Here is a 19,724-nt window from a genome sequence, read left to right as displayed (position 1 = left end):
AAGTTTAGTTACTTTATAGAAACAAAAAAAGTTTCACTGACTTAATTGAAACACTAAGCAAACTTGATTACATTTCTATGACATTTTCCCTTATATAAATATTAAACATAAAGTGAACTTCCCACTACTTATATAGAAACAACTAATTATTAGTTAGGCTTTCTAATAATAAAAATAGATTTTCCAATTAAATTTATCGTATTAATCACTAATTTATGTAAAAGAAGTATTTTATGTTTGTTTATGTTTAGCCAATTATATTTATTTGTGTTTCTTCAATTATGTTCATTTGTGTTCTATATTATTTGTTTGTTTATGTTCGTTAACGGTTTTAAACAAACGAATATAAACGAATACGAGTATTACCATTTTCTTAATAAACGAACATAAACAAAAAATATGTTTGATTATATGTTCATGTCTAATTAAAATTAAATAAACGAATACGAATATACCTCTATTCGTATTCATTTGATTCATTTACAGGCCTAATCAACAGTCAATGAATACTTGAATAGGAACATGGCACCCAAGTTTCTTTTATTGATATCATGTTATTTGTCCCACAAAATAAGACAATTACATTTGTGTCACAAAATGTATTCAATAATTATAAACCTATAAATTAACAACTTTTTTATGCATACATGTGTTGTACCTTTAGCTTTGGGAGGTTTTCAAAAAAGAATTGGAATTTTCCTTTTCAACCCAAAAGTATTAATCTTTGACAATTTAAGTTTAAAGTTCTCATCTTTGTTTCCTTTTTAACCCTAAAGTTTTAATCTTTGACAATTTAAGTTTAATGTTTTAATCTTTGTAATTTAACCCCTTTGATTATTTGATTTTCCACTTCTAATTCAAAAGTCTCCATCTTATACAATTTAACCTCTTTAATTAATTAGATTTTTCACTTCTAATTCAAAAGTTTCCATCTTTTGCAATTTAACCACTTTGATTTTTTTTACTTATGTGTTGTAATCTTGGCTTTAGGGGTTTTTCAAAGAAAAAATGATTATGCATATAGTTGTTGTAACCATGGCTTTAGGGGTTTTTAAAACAAAAATTGATTTTTTTACTTTTCACCTAAAATTATTTCATAAATTATGTTAACCCAAAACTATTTGTTTTTTTACTTTTAACACATAACTTTTTATCTTTTGCAATCTATCCTCACAACTTTTTTTGCTTTCAACTTTGGTACTTTATAGTTTTCATTTTCCGTAAATTTTTCGCTTTATGTTTCGTTCTAAATTTTGTGACTTAACACATCGCAACGTGCGTCTTTGGTTTAACGTTTTTACGTTTCGTTCTAAATTTTGCGAGTTAACACGATGCAACGTGCGTGTGTTACATCGTCTATATTTTTTCCCGTTTGACAGGTCCAACATACCATGCGCGTCCTAAATTGACTTAATTGTAACTAAAGAATCCCCGCCGCATTGCGGCGGGTCGTAATTCTAGTTATAAACCTATAAATTAGCAACTTCTTTATGCATAGATGTGTTGTACTTTTGGCTTTGGGAGTGTTTCAAAATAAATTGAAATTTTCCTTTTTTAACCCTAAAGTATCAATCTTTGACAATTTTAGTTTAAGGTTTTAATCTTTGGTAATTTAACCCCCTTGATTAATTTGATTTTTCACTTCTACTTCAAAAGTTTCCATGTTATACAATTTAACCCCTTTGATTAATTTGGACTCTCACTTCTAATTCAAAATTTTCCATCTTTTACGATTTAACCACTTTGATTTTTTTACTTTTAACCTAAAGCTTATCAACTTTTGCAACTTTGATCCCATATAATTTTCATCTATCGCAAGTTTTGTGTTTAACGTTTCGTTCTAGATTTTCCGAGTTAACATGCCACAACGTGCGTGTGGAGTTCAACATTTTTTCATCTACTTTATCCTGTTTGACAAGCCCGTCACAACGCGTCTATTTTTCTCCGTTTGATAGGTCTGTTGCAATGCGTGAGTCATAGATCGGCTCAGTTATTATTTTCTATGTTTTACACACAGGTTCGCGGTCATGTAAGAAACATTTGCCTTTCATCTAATATCATATATAACTAACGCATCCCCCGCTGCATTGCGGCGGGTGGTAATTGTGTTGTACTTTTAGCTTTGGAAGTGTTTCAAAAAAAAATTGGAATTTTCCTTTTTTAACCCTAAAGTATCAATCTTTGACAATTTTAGTTTAAGGTTTTAATCTTTGGTAATTTAACCCCCTTGATTAATTTGATTTTTCACTTCTACTTCAAAAGTTTCCATCTTATACAATTTAACCCCTTTGATTAATTTGGACTCTCACTTCTAATTCAAAAATTTCCATCTTAGACGATTTAACCACTTTGATTTTTTTTTTTACTTTTAACCTAAAGCTTTTCAACTTTTGCAACTTTGACCCCATATACTTTTCATCTATCGCAAGTTTTGTGTTTAACGTTTCGTTCTAGATTTTCCGAGTTAACATGCCACAACGTGCGTGTGGAGTTCAACATTTTTTCATCTACTTTATCATGTTTGACAGACCCGTGACAACACGTCTATTTTTCTCCGTTTGATAGGGCTGTTGCAATATGTGGGTCATAGATCGGCTCAGTTATTATTTTCTATGTTTTACACACAGGCTCGCGGTCATGTAAGAAACATTTGCCTTTCATCTAATATCATATATAACTAACGCATCCCCGCTGCATTGCGGCGGGGTGGTAATTCTAGTTATAATAAAATAACAAATAGAATTAGTTATAATTATCTCTATATAAAGTATAAGAAAATAAATAATGTTTTTTTGTCATTTAGTCTATTTCGTTATTTAGTGTAAACTTTTTCATTATCAACCCATGTAGTTTAACTCTTGTATTTTTTTATTTTACTTTAACCAAATTACTTTTCTACCCTTAAATAGCTTTTTTAACGAACACGTTAATACCGTTTGACATACTTTTTAACTTTTCTTTTTCTTTGCTATAACGAGTGTGGTGAATTTTTCTTTAGTTTAGTTTTTCTAACGAACGCGTCGATACTCTTTTGAACGTTTTTTTTAACTTTTATTTTTCTTTGCTATAACGAACGCACCGAAACCGACCGTGTTTGAGTCTAATCCAAAATAAATCAGTATGGTTTATAAATCGAACTGGTTTGGGCCCAAACCGAGTTTTACACACGTTGATAGTCTACTATAGATGTACAAAATAACGGTTAGGGAACTGATACAACCTGTTAAGAAAACTGGTTTGGGCCTCGTATCAGCCCGACGATTTAAGCCCGGTTCGAGATTTCTATGTATAAATCAGTTTGAGTCTGAACCGTTTTGAGGAGCTAAAAAAATTTGTATGAAAAAACCAATTTCTTTAGCCAAACCGATTTCAACCCGATCCAAATTGGTTTGAGTGAGTTAGGTTTTTCAACCCTAATGTTGATTCTCAACCCGAATCGGTTTGAGCCAAACCATTTTGAGTCCAATCCAAAACAAACCGGTTTGGTTTATAAATCAAAACCGGTTTGTGCCCAAACCGAGACCATTTAGCCCATAAGACATCGGATATCCGCATAATCTCGGCTCGGCCACTCCTCTCTGTCTTGGAGAATCCAGTGATTAGGTGAGTCGTTCGTCTTCAAGAATCTAGTCAAGAACCTTCACTTCTTCTTTAGATTTTGTGCTTGTGGAAACTAAATTGTGTTGTTAAAATATGTTCGGTTTGAAACTGAACCGGATGAAAATTAGGGTTTAGTTTAGGTTTCGACATCTATAAATTCGTTTACGTTTTCTGTTGCAGGTTTAGCCGCTTCAAGTTGCACCGCATTCTGTATTTGTGATTTTGAGGTAATCTTCAGTATTGTCTTTGGTTTCTTTATAAACCCTAATATTTTGAATATTTTTTTTTCTATTTTCTAATGGTTTAGTTAGGAGTTTATGAATTTTAGGGATTGTTGTTTCTATTAGAGGGTGTTTGGGGTTGAGTTTTGAAAATAGATTATGCTTTTTGAATAATCAGAATCAGATAATTAACTGTGGATAGTGTTTGGATTTGATTATGTTGCTTGATATCACAATAATCAGATAATCAACTATTTGAGTGTTTGGCAAATATATATTTAAAAAAATAAACAAGTGAAAATCCTTTTCTAAACGCAAATAATCAATTTTTGGAAAACTGTGTTTTGTTGCAGTAGGGGGGAGTTGCTTTTGGAAAACTGCGTTTTGTAACTTTCTAAACGCAAATAATCAATTTTTTAAATTTTTTTACCCAAACACTCAAAACTGATTATTTACGATTTCAAAACTCAATAATCTAAAAATCTCTTTCAAAACTCAACCCCAAACACCCTCTTACTGCATTTGAGTGTTGGAGTCATAAATTTTGGTTTTTCTTTTGGGGGTTGTTATGGATTTTGCCGGTGGTGTGTATACATTTAGAAGATTATCTGTCTTTTTTTTTCTTCAGAGGAGAGAGCCATGAATGCACCAGATCGTTACGAGCGATTCGTTGTTCCGGAGGGCACAAAGAAGTAAACTTTTTTTTAATGTTATACATAGCCTTTATGTTATTTTAGTCCCCGTGCTGACTGTGTTTTGTAACGAATGGATTTCTAGGGTTTCCTATGAAAGAGACACTAAGATCATAAATGCAGCTTCTTTCACTATCGAGAGAGAAGATCACACTATAGGAAACATTGTTCGCATGTAAGCAACCAATTATCTCAATCCTTATCTGTCCTGAGGCGCGCGCCTCATGTACATAGGGTGTTTTTATGTTGTTTTTAAGCATCAAACCGTTGTACAATAGGTTTTTTGGCTTGTACTTGTAGGTAAAATCATATATAAACCTTATTTATAGCTATATTTTGGATAAGGGATGCTAAAAAGTTATGGGATATATATAAAAACTTATATAATCACTTTGCGCGTCGGGTACAAAAAGCCTGCCGCTTTTGCGCTTCGCGCCTCGGTTTTAGACCTCGTTGCTTTTTAAAACCAAGGTTGTACTATGAACAGGCAGTTGCACAGAGATGGGAATGTTCTGTTTGCTGGTTACAAGCTTCCTCACCCTCTTCAGTACAAAATTATTGTTCGTGTAAGTATTCTAGGGTTTTTTATGCATTATGATACACTTTGTATGACTTTGACCTGTTCAACCCACTTGACATGTTTGGGTATGTTATTGCCGCTTGGAGTATAAGTACAACCATGATTTAACCGGCATTAATATTGCAGGTCCACACAACTAGCCAGTCTTCTCCAATGCAGGCCTATAATCTGGCTATCAATGATCTCGACAAAGAACTTGATCATCTCAAGGCTGTATTTGAGGTATGCCTTCCTTTCTTTTCTACTCTTTCTTTAGCTGTTAAAGTTATACGACAAATGTGTGGTTCAACAATGAGAATTTATTATTTATGTAAGCTACATTCAATGATCGCCCTGATCAGCTCGGTTTATTGGAGACTTGGTGTAAAATCACAGTGCAAAGCAACACTGAATTCGTGAAACAATATAAAGTTCGATTGAGCATTGTGCACTTTATCTGATGACCTACTTAATTGATTTGTGTTTTCTGTTTAATCAGTACTTATTTATGAATTTTTCATTTTAAATACCTGCTACATTCCGTTCTTGCAGGCTGAGGTGGCAAGGGTTTCTGGGGAGTACTGATGATTTTAATTAGGCGTAGCGTAATCTTAGAATGTTTGATCACAAATTATGAACTATTTAATTTCGGTATGTTATGTTGATGTCGACTCCTGCAACCGAAGTCATGTGTTTCTATGATCGATTCTGTAAGTCAAAAACTTGGGTTTGAATAGTTTGTGCTTATATGTGCTTTCAGTTAAAAGCTTATCGTAATTTTCGTATTATAGTTTATACTTATATGTGCTTTCAGTTAGAAGCTTATTGTACTTTTCGTATTCTGTGTTGACTGTTGACCATCATATTTTTTACAAAAGTTCATATTTATCAAGTAATAGTTGAACTGTTTGAATCAGGTGACCTGTTAGGTATAACACATGAAACGATTTGAACACTTAAATAAGTATGTAAATGGGTCAAAATTGCCACCGAGAGATAAGAACATAAATGGAACCTATAATGGGGCGGTGTAGTGGTAAGAGCTTAAGGTGCAGTTTGTTTTTTAAGAGGTCTCAGGTAATCACGTTCGAATCCAGCGTCCACAGGTTTTGTGGCTTTTACCTCTTGAAGAGCTCGAGTTGTATTTAACCTGATCTTGTTGGTTAGAAGGGTATTGACGGGTCGGTCATAAAACTCAGCAAAATACTCATGGTCTTGCTTCAGATCTGCTGTGTTGGCTCTGGCCTTTGTTATCCTTGATGACACATTGGTTCCTTTCGTGTCCAATAGGAATCTTATGACAGTTACTCTTACTTCAGTGTGTCATGTGACCCGAACCGCAGAAGCTAGTGCTTCACAAGCACCTTTTCCTGCTATGAATATGATTGCTGCACTGCATTCATGCATTTGGTGTCTTTTGATGATTGCAAGAACTATGACTGAACATGGTGTGTGCCGCAGAACATTTGTTAAAAATAACCCATTTTCGTGTCACTAGAAGAAGCAAAATGAGCATTGAAGATTACAAAACAATTTTATAAATAATTAACGTGTTAAATATATATTACAAAAGTATATAAATATTATGATAATTCAATAATTCGAATAGAACAGTTTAGGAACTTTGGAGTATTAAAAGCACGCTTTGGGTCTATATAATGTATTTGATGTGTCAGACCATGCGTAATGGGGCGTGTAATCCCCCATTTACGCCCTTTCATGCTATGCAACACCTACCCGTCGGGTGTTTTTGGGGCTTGAAATGCCCAAGGCGTTTTCTCAATCAAGTCTTCTTGCTCACACACTCCTACGCCATTCACCTCCACTATTGGCTGATTTTGTTTTAAAAAAATAATTAGGTAATCGTTGGAGGGGCTCGAGTTATTACACCCATTTTTGCTTCAAAATGTCTTTGCTGATCTGGCGTTCACATGGCGGAAAACCCTTGTTAGGGGCTTGAACCATTAAACATGGTCTCATCATGATTTTCATAACTGGACCAATTATCCAACTTGTTGCATAGCACCCTATTAGTTGGACTAGTTTTGAAAACCAGATGACGTCATAAATAATTTAAAAATCAAAACTACATATTTTAATTATCTTAAAACAAATTAGTTAACTCCTCATGCTAGTGTGGACACACTTGTTTCTATCAACTCGATCATCTCATTCACATAAACCGTCGCTCTAGGTTCTTTCGGCCCTCGGGAAAACTTCTTAAAATTAATAGCGGATCCATGTTTCTGGACCATGGATTCAATCATCAGAACCCCATTCTTGGTGTTGGTGGTCGCTTTCTTGAACGATCCATTATGCTTTTAACCAACATTGGGGCATAGATGAAGTCAAAACTTGTACATGATCTTATTGTTGACTTTTTTATATAAGAATTTCAAGCATAAGTTCCCTTTGTGTAGGTTAATAGTTTCTTGATATATTTCTTAAAATTTGTAATATTATAAATTATTATGTACCATGAATTATACCAATTTTATTGGGCAAAGGTATGTTAGAATCAAATTTTATATTTCATTTTTTTTATTTTTCTGACCTTGAAAATAAAGTGACAATAAAGATCCTAAATAACTTTATATTATAAACATCATTGCTACATTTAAAGAAATGAATGCATATAAAACACCAAAATTACTTGTTATCAACTTATGACTAAACAATCATGTCTTGTTCTTTACAAGTTGTACCATTTTCTTGATGGATCTAAGTAAGCTACCAATGGTGTTCAAACACATGCATCCATGCACAATAAGCACATACAATTTTTTGAGATATATAAACATAAATAGCAAATGATAAACTCATGAGTACCAAATCCTTCCAATCCCCTTTGCGTTTTGGGCTCAAGCTTTCTTTAAACCCTCTACCAAGCTTCTTTACACCCACAAAAACCTCCATCATACTTTGCTTCTTCTCCTTGCCCCCTTTCGCTTGATCGGTCGGTGGATCGAATGGAACTCGGGTTTGGCAAGCCACAAAGGTAGGTCTGGTCCGGTGGTTCATGGGGTTGACAACATCTTGAATTGTGGTCTTTGATCTTAGTGTGTGGAATGAGGGGCTTATTGAGAGGGATGCCATATGGGTTTGGTGTCAAAGGTTTAATGGTTGAAGGTTTTGGGTATTTTATGGTATGTTTGATCATTTCAACAGTTGAGAGGGGTGGTGGGGTAGGGTGGGTGGGTGGAGGATGTTTGAGTTGGCTTTTTTGAATATAGAGAGGATAAAACAATGACTTGATGGGCCATGTTGCTTGTTGAAAAAAAAATATCTAAGTAAAGGATTTCATTTGCACCTTACGTTTTGGAGTGAGAAACAAATGGATAAGGTGGTAATTTTTTTCAAAGATAGAGGAATTTCTTGTATTTGGGTATCGTACTTTCTAAATTGGAGAGGTCCGTTGACTCATCCCGGTCAGACTATATTGTTTTAACTGGATTCATGCTGACTTGAGAGTTTGGCTTGAGCATTTCCCTGAGAAACCATACCGCTGCCTGCCACTTGACAGCCGTTGTGCCACCATAGGAGCTGAACACTCTCTGGCGTAACACACTGTGGGACGAAAACCCGGGTCGACTCAGGATAGAACCTGGCACCTCTGCAATGAGGCTAGGCTTTATCCATCATTACATAATCCACTAAAGTGACACAAGTGTGGCATTGAACTTAGGTCTCCATTGAAGAACTCAAACCTTCCTACCGTATAATTGATTCTATTTTATTTGAGATTTTGTATTTAGTATTCAAGTCTTTATTTCTGGTTTATTTGATTGAACCATCTTGATTGATAAATTTGGATTTTGTTTCAAGTATTCATGAAGTTCATAATCAGATTTTTGTTAACACATTTAAAAAATAAAGAAAAGATCTAGTGGATGATTTATGATGCGGATGTTTTTAAATTATGATTCCATTTTTAATTTCTTTTTCCCACAAGTTATAACACAACAGGTCGGATTACATATAGGATTTTTAACAAAACTATTCGGGTTAGGAAGACTAGTAATAATGTGATTCGAGCAACTTTGACTCGATTTTCAAACCGATTTAGAAGCTAAACTTGTATTCGGCTCGCTTCCAACTCAAGGTTCGATGAAGTGGCTCGTTTAACTCAAATTTAATGTGTTTTTTACAAAATACTTAAATAACAAGTTAATAACATCTTCATACAAGATGGGCAATATGCAACCCAACAAATAAGTTAATATTACAAAATCAACTTGAGGTTTTATACAAGCCAACTGCTTATATGAAACACGAATAATAAGTAAATAATTTTTATAACTGTGATATTTGCAAGCCTTGTAAATTTTAAGTTTTTTTAGTTATAAAATTTTGCAAAGTCATTTTGATAGAATAAAGATGCAGTTGGTAGTCCAAAAGCATTGGATCTACAAAATTTAACCTACTAAAAAGTTACACAATCCATCAACAACACAAGTTAAGGAAAACAAGTACAAATTTCCCTCCACTTCAACTTCAAGTTTTACTCACTCATCATCATCAAAATCAGAATCCTCAGACGCCTCATCATCAACCTCTTCATCCTCTTCCTCAGAATCACTGATCACATACGTCATCTTCTTTCTGTTAGCCCTTTGCGGCCTCGCTTTTGCACCAACTTCACCGCTCGATTCTCCAACAACCATCTCGTCCTCTTCTTTCTCCTCCTCCCCTTTCTTGTTCAACACAGACCCGCTTTTCTTGTTAAACGGCGACGGCCTCATCTTCCTCACCTTCTTCTCAGGTGATGCTTCCACCACTGGCTTCAACACTTCAGTAATCAGCTTCTGTCCACCAGTTTGTTTTGACGTCTTCGCGGCTGCACCAGCAGCCGCCCCTCTTTTCTTGGTTGCTGCTGCTGCTGGAGGCTTGGCTGCAGCCGGTTTGCGACCGCCTTTCTTTTTCTCCTCAGGTGGTGCTACTAGAACTTCGAAGTCAGAATCGTCGCTCAAGTCAATATCCTCTTCGTTTTCGTCATCAGAGATGATGGTGGTGGCCTTCTTCTTGGCAGCAGCAGGTCTTTTAGCAGGTGCTTTCTTTTTGGGAACTTCTGTTATTTTTTTTCATTAATGTTAATTACAAACTTTACATAGTTACATGCTAAAAGAATTTATTAATAATAAGATATAAATATGGTTTTACCTTCTTGATCAGGAGATGATTCAATGTTATGTTTAGCTAATCGATCTTCCAGCTCGACGATTTCACCATCCTGAACAGAATGCAAGTTTTGTTGAGCCATACGCTCTGCGAGTGAAGGGATTTCGTCATCGTCTTCATCTACCAAAGTAGCTTTCCCCTGATCACCGATATAAACGGTTTAACATCGTAACATGTAACAAACAACATTGCGACACAAAATCCAAAATCATGAAATTATGAAGTTTATGATGACTCTTACTTTGCCCTTAGCAGGCGCTTTCTTTTGGCCTGCGGCTTTGCCTCGTGGTTTAGGAACAGGAACATCGTTAGCTGACGTGTCCATGGGTTCGATAACAACTGCTGACGTGGCACTTGGTTTTTTAGTAACTGCCTTTCGAGCAGGTTTTCTAGCATTTCTACCACCTCCAGGACCCTTCGCCCTCGCCTTTTCTTGTTGTTTCCGTCTTTCCGCTTCATCTTTCGCGTCTCTCTTGTCTTGTTCCTGATCACACAACAAAAAATAAAAAGATTAAAACTTCAAAAAAAAAAAAATCCTAGAGAGAAATACAACTTTTTTATGAAAACCGAAACATACATCGAGTTGGTTATTAAGAGAATCAAGATCCCTCAACCACAAAGACTTCGAAGGTGTGTTCGTAAGTTCATCGAACTCGGCCTTCTTTGTATCCCTTTCATGCCACAGCTGTTGCATCTTCTCATACGTCAACGTTCCAATAGCCATTGACAGCAAGTAATCATATTCGGTTCCAGGGATCGTTTTACTTGCGGTCCCGGCAGACGGCTTTTGTTCTTCCACAGCCATCTCAGCAGTTTCTTCCTCTGAACCCTCTTCGGTTTCTTCACTTCCTTCAACATGGTCAACTGCCCCTGCAATCGATGCTTCCAAAACAGCTTCTTTTGGTAAAGGCGTGTAGCCTTTGACTTTCAGTTCAGCGCACAAGTCGGCCTTCTTTCGGTTGCTTACAACAAGCGTTCCTTCCACAACTTCGCGGATAAACCGCACTTTGTTTTCCAGCTGCAAAGATGCTTTTCCAAGCTCATGAAGCAGAGCGTTCTGTCGTACATAGCCACAGTTATATTAGAGAAAAATCAAAATGGTATTAACGAATGCTGGATTACGTTTTTGCTTAAACTTACCTTCCGCTTCTCGTAATAGTCAAGACGAAGGTGGAAAAAGTCCTCAAGAACTGCAATCACAACAACAATGAGCGGCCAATAAACCAAAAAAGAATACAAAACAACGGTTTTCTTATGCTATCGTCAAACTTACTTTGTTCAGGGGTATCATACTTCTTAATCACACCGTTAGCATCAAACAGATGCATGTTACTTGTGCTTAAAGTAGTCGTTAGCTTAAACTTCTTCAACAGCCCCTCCTCTTTCGCTTTGTTCATTTGATTTGCCGTCATAACAACTTCAAAATGCACTGTCGTGTCATCATTATGCGCATTGTATTCCTCAATGAACGGTTCCTTGTCCTTCCCTGAAAGCGAAGCAGCCTCCAAAAACTCCTTATATTCTTGAGTCCACCGTCTAATCGGCAACTCGGTGATATTCAACGAATTGTTGTCCTCGTTTTCCTCGAAAACGCCGACAGTGGTGTATCCGGTATCCTTCGACGTTGTCTTCTGAATAGTTCCCTTGAACCATTTATACCACGGATCCATCGGCACCATTTGTTCACCATTCAATAAACGTTTCAGGTTAGCAATGATATCACGTGGATTATAATTCGGGATAAATGAACTCCACCCGGTTCCTATTCCTTCACTTCCGTTTACCAATACCATCGGTATGATCGGAATAAACCTGTAAAAATAACAATAATACATAAGTATATTAGTCGTTACGACTTGGACAAAGTCAAACAGACCAACATAATTTAAAGGAATAATATGTACCATGTAGGCTCAATGGATTGACCATCTTCATTCAGGTAGTTAAGTAACAGTTCATCGGCTTTGTGAAAAAGATGGCGTGTGATCGGAGAAAGCTTAGTGTAGATATATCTGCCACTTGCATGATCCTTCCCACCCTGCAAATAAAAACATTAAACTATGATGTTTATACCAGAATTTATTACGAAGACGTATAAAACTATAAGTATACATCTGTATATCTTACCATTTGACGGGTACCAAACTGCCCGCTTGGGTAAAAAAGGTTAATATTGTTGCTACCGATGAAATTTTGGGCCATGCCGATAATGGTGCTGACTAGACTCTGCTCACCGTGATGATAAGCAGAGTGCTCAGACACGTAACCGCTGAATTGAGCAACTTTAACTTCCTGAAATATCGGCTTCTTGAAAGCACAAAATAGAATCTTACGTTGACCCGGTTTTAGCCCATCCACCATTGACGGGATCGATCTTTGAAGATCCGCCATTGAAAACAGAATGAGTTCCTTGTTGATGAAGTCACGATACGGGATATGTTTCTCCTTTGAATCAAAAAAGGTACCAGCCTGAAGTGCCCGAAGCCAGTTCTTTCTGGCTTCGATCTTCTTTTTACTAAAGGCAAGCTCGATTGCATCACCATCTTCGTCATCGGCCCATACAAAATCTTTCTTATGCTTTTCGAGATCAGCGAAGTATTCTGCGCCTTCTTTGCCGTTACTTGTTCCCAGCCCCTAAAACATAATGAACATTTTAGAATCACAATTGATAACCAGCTTGTATGGTTAATACCTAATTCAATAATTAGTCGTAATTTGCATAAACAAACCTTATAGTATTTTATTTTGTATTCTCTTGCTTTGTGTCCAAGATTTTCCTTCCACGCCTCGTATTCAGGCATTGTATAGAACGATATAACGTTCTTCGTCTTCTTATTAGTGGCCTTGACGATAGGCGTAATGAACTCCAACACGAATTCCGGAACTTTTAGTAAAGATGGCCAGAACGAGTGAAGAAAGTTGATCAGTAACCCTTTGATGTGCGAACCGTCATGATCCTACAACATAATACGTTTTGTCAGCCAGATATTATAGAAACATAAAGTGAAGATTTTAATACACACCTGATCAGCCATAATCATTAAATGCCCGTATCGCAGAGACTTCACATTGTCGTAAATTTTCCCATGCTGGAGCCCGAGAATCTTTTTAATGTTTTGAATTTCGGCGTTTTCCTGCAACTGTTTAGGACTTGCTTCCCTCACATTCAGCAACTTACCTCTCAACGGAAACACACCATAATAATCTTGACCGACAACAGATAATCCAGACATCTGCAACCAAACAGTGTTTGTGTTATGTCACATTTACGTGAACATACGTTTATTGGAGAACAAGATAAACTTACTGCAAGAGCTTTAGCTGAATCTCCTTCTGTCAGAATCAATGTGCAGTTATCCGAATTATTCGTAGCAGCAAAATTAGCCTCTTCAAGTTTAGGGATGTTGAGTTTTCCCCTTTTGTTACCGTCGGTTTTCTTCAAATCATTCTGCTGTTTAAACTGTACCCATGAGACGACTCGTTTCACAATATCAGATTTCGCCACTGCAAAACATATGACAATTAAAAAAAACTTAACTTCCTCAATTCAAAATTCCAAAAAAAAAAAATTGGTTGAATCTGCATACCTTTCTTCAAGAACTCGGGTGAGAGTTCACATGTTGATCCAAAGCTGCTTTGTTTAATCGTCAGCGTCTCTTTTGTTTGTGAATCAAAAGCAGGGTTATCGATAAGAGCATTTACAAACACCCATAGGTAGTTCTTTACATTATGGGCTTTGAGATTAGCGTGTTTGTTCTGTTTCTTTACGACAGTCACAAGGTGATTAGCGATCTGATTGGTTATATAGTCGACATGAGTCCCTCCCTTGATTGTCGCGATATTATTCACAAAGCTGACCTGATTAATACAAAATTGAAGAAAAAAAAATGCATGAACATAAGTTACATACGTTACATAACTAGTTATAAAGTAAGTAAATACATATACCTGCTCAAAATGACCATCGGCAATACTAACACAAATCTCCCACCTTTCATTAACCTTCTCGTAAATCCTATAAAATAACAGATTATTAGTATCATACCAGCAACTTAACTAAAGGGTAAGACATATTATTGGCTAACAATATTGAAACTAACCGTAGGGTATCAGTTGATGGTTGAAGATAAAGCTTTACATAGTCTTCAAACGTTTTAGGTGGGACGCGTTTTCCGTCTAGTTCCACTTTGACACTCTTTCCAAGACAGCCTGCTAAGTCGACCACACGCTTCTTCATCAAAGCAACAACATCGTCTTCTAGACATTCCATGCCGAACTTTGATAAATCAGGCTTGAATGAAACCATTGTCCAGTTTTCACTGTTCTTGCACTTTGTTATAGTTGGTTCCAATTTCTTCCCCATGTTGTTTGTAAAGACCTACAACAAAATAAAGCCACAAATCAGCAGCAAGAACAGTGAGCAAACAAGATAACTCTCAACAGAGGCGAAGTATAGAAGGGGCGGGGAGGGGCGCCCGACCCCCCGAACTTTTCGCTCAGTAGTGTTGTTATATATGTAGTTTTCGTATATAAACTTTTCCCACATATGTATGATTTAACTTAGAATTAACGCATAATTACAACCTATAACGAGATACACACAACATCCCAACGCACAACGTGCTTGTTAAAACCAAGATCAAAAGGCCCTCTAAATCACAAACCCTAAAGTAAATCAAACAAAAACCCAAAGTATACACAATAAAGCACCAACATCAAACTAATAACACCCTAAATCTTACCAAAACACATTATCATCATTATTTATCATCAAACAAAGATCAAAAGGCCCTCTAAATCACTAGCCCTAAGATAAATCAAATAATAACCCTAAATATTACCAACCCACATCACTATTTTTACAAATCAAACACAAAATATGAACAAATCCATACCTGTTTATACCGCCGGTTCCGCTTGCCATCAGCAGTCTCAATCGTAAACTCAGTTGAAAAAATATTCGCAAGCTTCGCCCCATACCCGTTCCTCCCACCGGTCGTCTTCTTAATCGAATCATCGTAATTACTACTCGTCAACAAATGCCCAAAAATCAATTCAGGCACATAAACCTTCTCCTCCTGATGAATCTCAACCGGGATCCCATCACCATTGTTATACACGCTAATCAAATTATTCCCCACATCAATATTCACCTTCACTGAGTCCATCTTCGGGTCTCGCTGCTTGTTATCGGCCGCGTTCACGAGTATTTCGTCGAAGATTTTGTACAGGCCTGGGACGTAGGAGATGGGTCTTTTGACCATTTGGTCGTTTTCCCAGACCCATAAGGTTTGTTCGTGCTTTTCGATGGAGCCGATGTAAGTGTCGGGGCGAAGGAGGATGTGTTCGAGTTGGGTTTTCTTCTGGTAGGTTTCTTCGATGGTTCTTGCGGCTTTTTTGGTGGGTTTGGTGGTGGGTGGGATGTTGTCGGTGGTGGTTGAGTGGAGTGGTTCACGGTGGTCGGTTGCCATGGTGGGTGGTGGTTGTGAGACACAGAGATGGTGTCTTTAGATGGAGAAGATGGTGGAAAGATGAAGGGTAGGGGGTTTAATGGTGGTGGAATCAAACGGTAATGGGGTTGATTTGAGTGTTAGGGTTTTGAAATTTGAAATGTGAGCGGGAAATGGAGTGAAATTTTTTGAATTTTGGGGATTTGGGAAAGGGTAGTGGATGTGTTGTGTCAGGATGATTGTTTGTACACTCTGCAGCATTTGTTGTACAATTTCTTTTTTTAGCAGTTTTTTTATGTATTGTTTACACCATGTGTAGTGGTAAATCTAGGGCTGTTCAAAAAGCTCGCGGCTCGGAGCTCGTTCGAAGCTCGCTCGGATTTAGCTCGGAAAAAGCTCGCTCGATTTGGCTCGGTTTAAAAGTGAGCCGAGCCGGCTCGGCTCGGTTAGAAAGTGAGCATAGCTCAGCTCGGCTCGTAACGAGCCGAGCTGGCTCGGTTCGGCTCGCTTTGTAGCTCGGCTCGGTTTAGCTCGAATTATTTTACTTATAATAAGTTTTAATTTTATATACATTATAATATATTACAAAAAAACTGATTATTATTTACATGTATATAGGTTTGTAATTTGATATTTATGGCATATTTGAAGATTGATTACCATACTAATAAACTAATATTGTATTTTATTGAAATTAAAACTTATTTTACGTTGTTAAACTTGATTTTGGTTTGAATTGTATTAAGTTGAACTTATTTTGAATATATTCTTTTAAATTATTGAATAATATTTGAGGCTATTAAATTTTAAGAGGTATATATTAGTTTTTTTTTTATAAAATCGAGCCAAACCAAGCCGAGCCGAGCTAGCTCGGTTTAAAACCAAGCCGAGCCCGAGCTTAGATTTTCAGCTCGGTTTTAAATCCGAGCCGAGCCGAGCCAGCTCGGTTTATAATCGAGCCGAGCCCGAGCTTAGCCTGGCTCGGCTCGGCTCATGAACAGCCCTAGGTAAATCAAAATAATGCTCCCACTATGGGGCATTATTTGACACGTTTCATCTCAGTCAGCATGGGGCATTATTGCATAAAGTGGTGTAGTGGGACATTATTCCAATAATGCCCATGCAATCATTTCCCAATTATTATTTTTTTTAAACTTTAAATACTTCATTAAATTAAAAAAAATACAATACTAAAAATAAAAAAATTAAAATCCGATTAAATTAAAAAAAAAACACTAGTTTTCGTCTTCGCTTTCTTCACCCTCGCCAACTTCGTCTTCCTCGTCCTCCGTTTCTTCCTCTCCCTCAGGTGGTACATACCGAACCGACCATGCGTGGTGTACCAAATCAACCATTAACTAGGAATGGTACGGTTCGTAACGCAACTCTTGCGCATTATTCACTCTTTCTTCCATTGACGCCTGTGGATGGTCCTCTTGAACGGCTTCTAGCACATAATTCTGGCATATCGCCTTTCCTTCGTCTTCCAAAATCATGTTGTGCATGATTATACAAGCATACATAGCATCTCTCATTTTTTGCTTGCTCCATGCACGACAAGGATTTCTCAAATATTGCCAGCGTTGTTTAAGAACCCCAAAGCATCTCTCAATGTCTTTTCGTGAAGACTCTTGAACCTGTTTAAAGTATGCTCTTTTTTCATCAATAGGATCACTATACGTCTTCACGAAAATCGAATACTTAGGATAAATTCCGTCGCTCAAATAATATCCATGAGGGTAGTAGTTTCCATTTGCGTAAAACGACGCTTTTGGAGCTTTGCCAGAAATCCACTCCTCTAACAACGGATTGTTCAAAAACATTGATATCATTGCATGACCCGACAACGCCAAAGTAAGCCGACCAAACCCAAAGGTCCTGTGAAGCAACCGCCTAAAGAATAATAGTGGGTCCTTTTTGGTCACCTCGTGTGTGTTGGCCTCGCCATGCAGTCGGGCAGTTATCCCAATGCATGCAATCTATGCTCCCGATCATACCAGGCAAACCATGCTCAGCATTATGTACCTCGTAGATCTTTTGAAAGTCGTCCCATGTGGGCGTTCTAAGATAACGCGCACCGTACACATCAATTATACCTTTATAAAAAAAACATAGACAAACATAAGCTTCAAAAAAAAAAAATTGTAAACGTACTGGTCGTTTAAAAAAAAAAGTAAAGTATAGGCGACAAAAATGCTCCAAGCTGTCTCGCGTTGTTTTCTCCGCCATTTTTAGATACTCGTCGTTGATGTCGGTAGTGTTTCCATAAGCAAGGATTCGTAACGCCACGTACACTTTTGGATACCGGTAAATCCAAGTGCCCCTCTCGCATCTGCTTTTTGTTTAAAATAATCGTAGTTGGCTTCCAAGTTGTCGACTATGCGTAGAAACAACCGCTTACTCATTCGGAAACGACGCCTAAACAATTCGTTCGAAAATGTCGGCGCCTCATCAAAATAATCTTTCATAAAACGATTGTGTGCCGCGCGTCGGTCTCGTTCAATATAACCTCTTTTATTTTTTTCTGTTTGGGGGCGACGATAATGCTTGACATATCTCACCGCTAGTTGACAAGCACTCGTAACCGCCTCTTGCTCAAGCTCCTCATCGGTGGAACCATCGCCATCCGCAAAATACTCGTTGTAGTAAATATTTACCATGGATGAAGAACTAGGAGAATCCATCAAGTTTTTTATAAAATGGTTGGGTTTTTTAGAGAGTTTTTGAGATAGTTTTGGTTGAAAATGAATGAGTTTATATATATATATATATATATATATATATATATATAGGTAAAAGGTTGAAAAAAATAAATAAATAAAAGAAGTAGCCGTTGGAGACTTTTGATTGGTCTGGTCAAATCGAGCAAAGCGTTTTAAATAAAACGCCATTTTGATATTCTTTTCGAAAATAACGCCCGGAAACGCCGGGTGTAATGGAGTGGGGGGCGTTATCCGGCGTTTTTTTTTTTTTTGAAATTTTTTTAAAAACCACGCCCCACTACGGGTGGTCTTAGGCTAAAACTAGCCACAAATCCTATCTATCTATTTGGACACCCCTTGCCTCGTATGTGCCTCGTATAGGGCTCTACGGGGCGTATAGGGTTACATCAAACTCAGTGTCTGACTCATGTCAGTTCTGGTTTGGCTGCTCCTATATGACTCGTATAGGCCTATACGGGGCGTATAAGACCCCTCGTATAGGTCTCGTATATGACTCATGCCCTATATATGTCACGTATAGGCCTATATGGGCTGTATATAAGGGTTTTTTAACAAACATTTTATACACTATTAATCGTTTTAGTAAACTTTTATACAAAAATAAGTTTTCTATTTTAAATAAATAAAAATAACAAGTACGGGATATGAGTTTTTTAATATTAGTGTTATTATAATTAATATGAGTTTATTATAATTAATATTAGTGTTATGGATATTAAAAAGAGAAAACAAAAAAAATAAAAATATATGCAGCATATAGGGCTAGACTGGGTGTATAATGTGGTCCAAAAGACCATTATAGCCCTGTTTTGCCCCCTAGTCTAGGCCTAACTCAGGGCTAAAATGGTAATTTGCATTATATTCATATGCCTCGTACAGGCCTATACTAGGCATATAAGAGATGCAAAAAAGTCCAATTTACCCCCGTTCTAGGCCTAACTCAGGGGTAAAATGGTCTTTTTTTTATCTAAACGCACCATATAGGCCTATACGAGGCGTATACGGGGCATATAAGACAAAATATGACATAATCAAAAATTATCTTGGAAATTGAAAAAGGTCATACGCGACGTATAGACCAATGACGTATAGACCAATACAAGGCGTATACGAGGGTGTGTAAATAGGGATTAGGGTGTGTGAATATGTAGACTTGCCCCCAACGTTTGTAACTTTTTGTCATTTTCATACAAACCACTAATTTAGTTTATTTTTTCTGTTAAGTTGAGGATATTTGGATGAAACTGACAAATATAAAACCACATGGACGATTTTGGCAATTTACTCAAACTCTTTTAAAT

General features: G+C 36.9%; 2 protein-coding genes across 2 annotated transcripts; one reads left to right on the top strand and one right to left on the bottom strand.

Annotated features, from left to right (window-relative positions):
• Nucleotides 1-3,318: 3,318 nt before the first annotated feature.
• On the top strand, nucleotides 3,319-5,867 carry LOC110872777 (DNA-directed RNA polymerases II, IV and V subunit 11). The gene is made up of 7 exons (XM_022121657.2): nucleotides 3,319-3,603; nucleotides 3,781-3,827; nucleotides 4,450-4,513; nucleotides 4,599-4,688; nucleotides 5,001-5,079; nucleotides 5,220-5,315; nucleotides 5,625-5,867. Exons 3-7 carry the CDS (start codon nucleotides 4,461-4,463, stop codon nucleotides 5,655-5,657), a joined length of 351 nt encoding a protein of 116 aa, XP_021977349.1. The 5' UTR covers nucleotides 3,319-3,603; nucleotides 3,781-3,827; nucleotides 4,450-4,460; the 3' UTR covers nucleotides 5,658-5,867.
• Nucleotides 5,868-9,420: 3,553 nt separating this feature from the next.
• On the bottom strand, nucleotides 9,421-15,851 carry LOC110872769 (DNA topoisomerase 2). Its single transcript, XM_022121650.2, has 15 exons — nucleotides 15,146-15,851; nucleotides 14,351-14,628; nucleotides 14,199-14,265; nucleotides 13,838-14,108; nucleotides 13,558-13,754; nucleotides 13,274-13,483; nucleotides 12,980-13,207; nucleotides 12,378-12,884; nucleotides 12,155-12,288; nucleotides 11,524-12,062; nucleotides 11,391-11,440; nucleotides 10,828-11,307; nucleotides 10,492-10,734; nucleotides 10,233-10,389; nucleotides 9,421-10,140 (listed from the first exon to the last, which is right to left on the bottom strand). Exons 1-15 carry the CDS (start codon nucleotides 15,719-15,721, stop codon nucleotides 9,578-9,580), a joined length of 4,500 nt encoding a protein of 1,499 aa, XP_021977342.1. The 5' UTR covers nucleotides 15,722-15,851; the 3' UTR covers nucleotides 9,421-9,577.
• Between the last annotated feature and the right edge of the window lie 3,873 nt (nucleotides 15,852-19,724).

The sequence above is a fragment of the Helianthus annuus genome, chromosome 1 (assembly GCF_002127325.2).
Source record: "Helianthus annuus cultivar XRQ/B chromosome 1, HanXRQr2.0-SUNRISE, whole genome shotgun sequence".
Taxonomy (NCBI): domain Eukaryota; kingdom Viridiplantae; phylum Streptophyta; class Magnoliopsida; order Asterales; family Asteraceae; genus Helianthus; species Helianthus annuus.
The sequence above is the reverse complement of the archived record's forward strand: the minus strand, read 5'-3'. Positions and strand labels throughout refer to the sequence as shown.

What these genes read in the sequence shown, in the direction of transcription:
- LOC110872777 (XM_022121657.2), top strand. Translation starts at nt 4,461, where the DNA reads ATGAATGCACCAGATCGTTACGAGCGATTCGTTGTTCCGGAGGGCACA. An exon ending in GTTCCGGAGGGCACAAAGAA is followed by an intron (nt 4,514 to 4,598) that starts GTAAACTTTTTT and finishes ATGGATTTCTAG; the next exon opens with GGTTTCCTATGAAAGAGACA. An exon ending in ATAGGAAACATTGTTCGCAT is followed by an intron (nt 4,689 to 5,000) that starts GTAAGCAACCAA and finishes TACTATGAACAG; the next exon opens with GCAGTTGCACAGAGATGGGA.
- LOC110872769 (XM_022121650.2), bottom strand. Translation starts at nt 15,721, where the DNA reads ATGGCAACCGACCACCGTGAACCACTCCACTCAACCACCACCGACAAC. An exon ending in CCATCAACTGATACCCTACG is followed by an intron (nt 14,266 to 14,350) that starts GTTAGTTTCAAT and finishes GTTATTTTATAG; the next exon opens with GATTTACGAGAAGGTTAATG. An exon ending in AAGCGCCTGCTAAGGGCAAA is followed by an intron (nt 10,390 to 10,491) that starts GTAAGAGTCATC and finishes ATCGGTGATCAG; the next exon opens with GGGAAAGCTACTTTGGTAGA.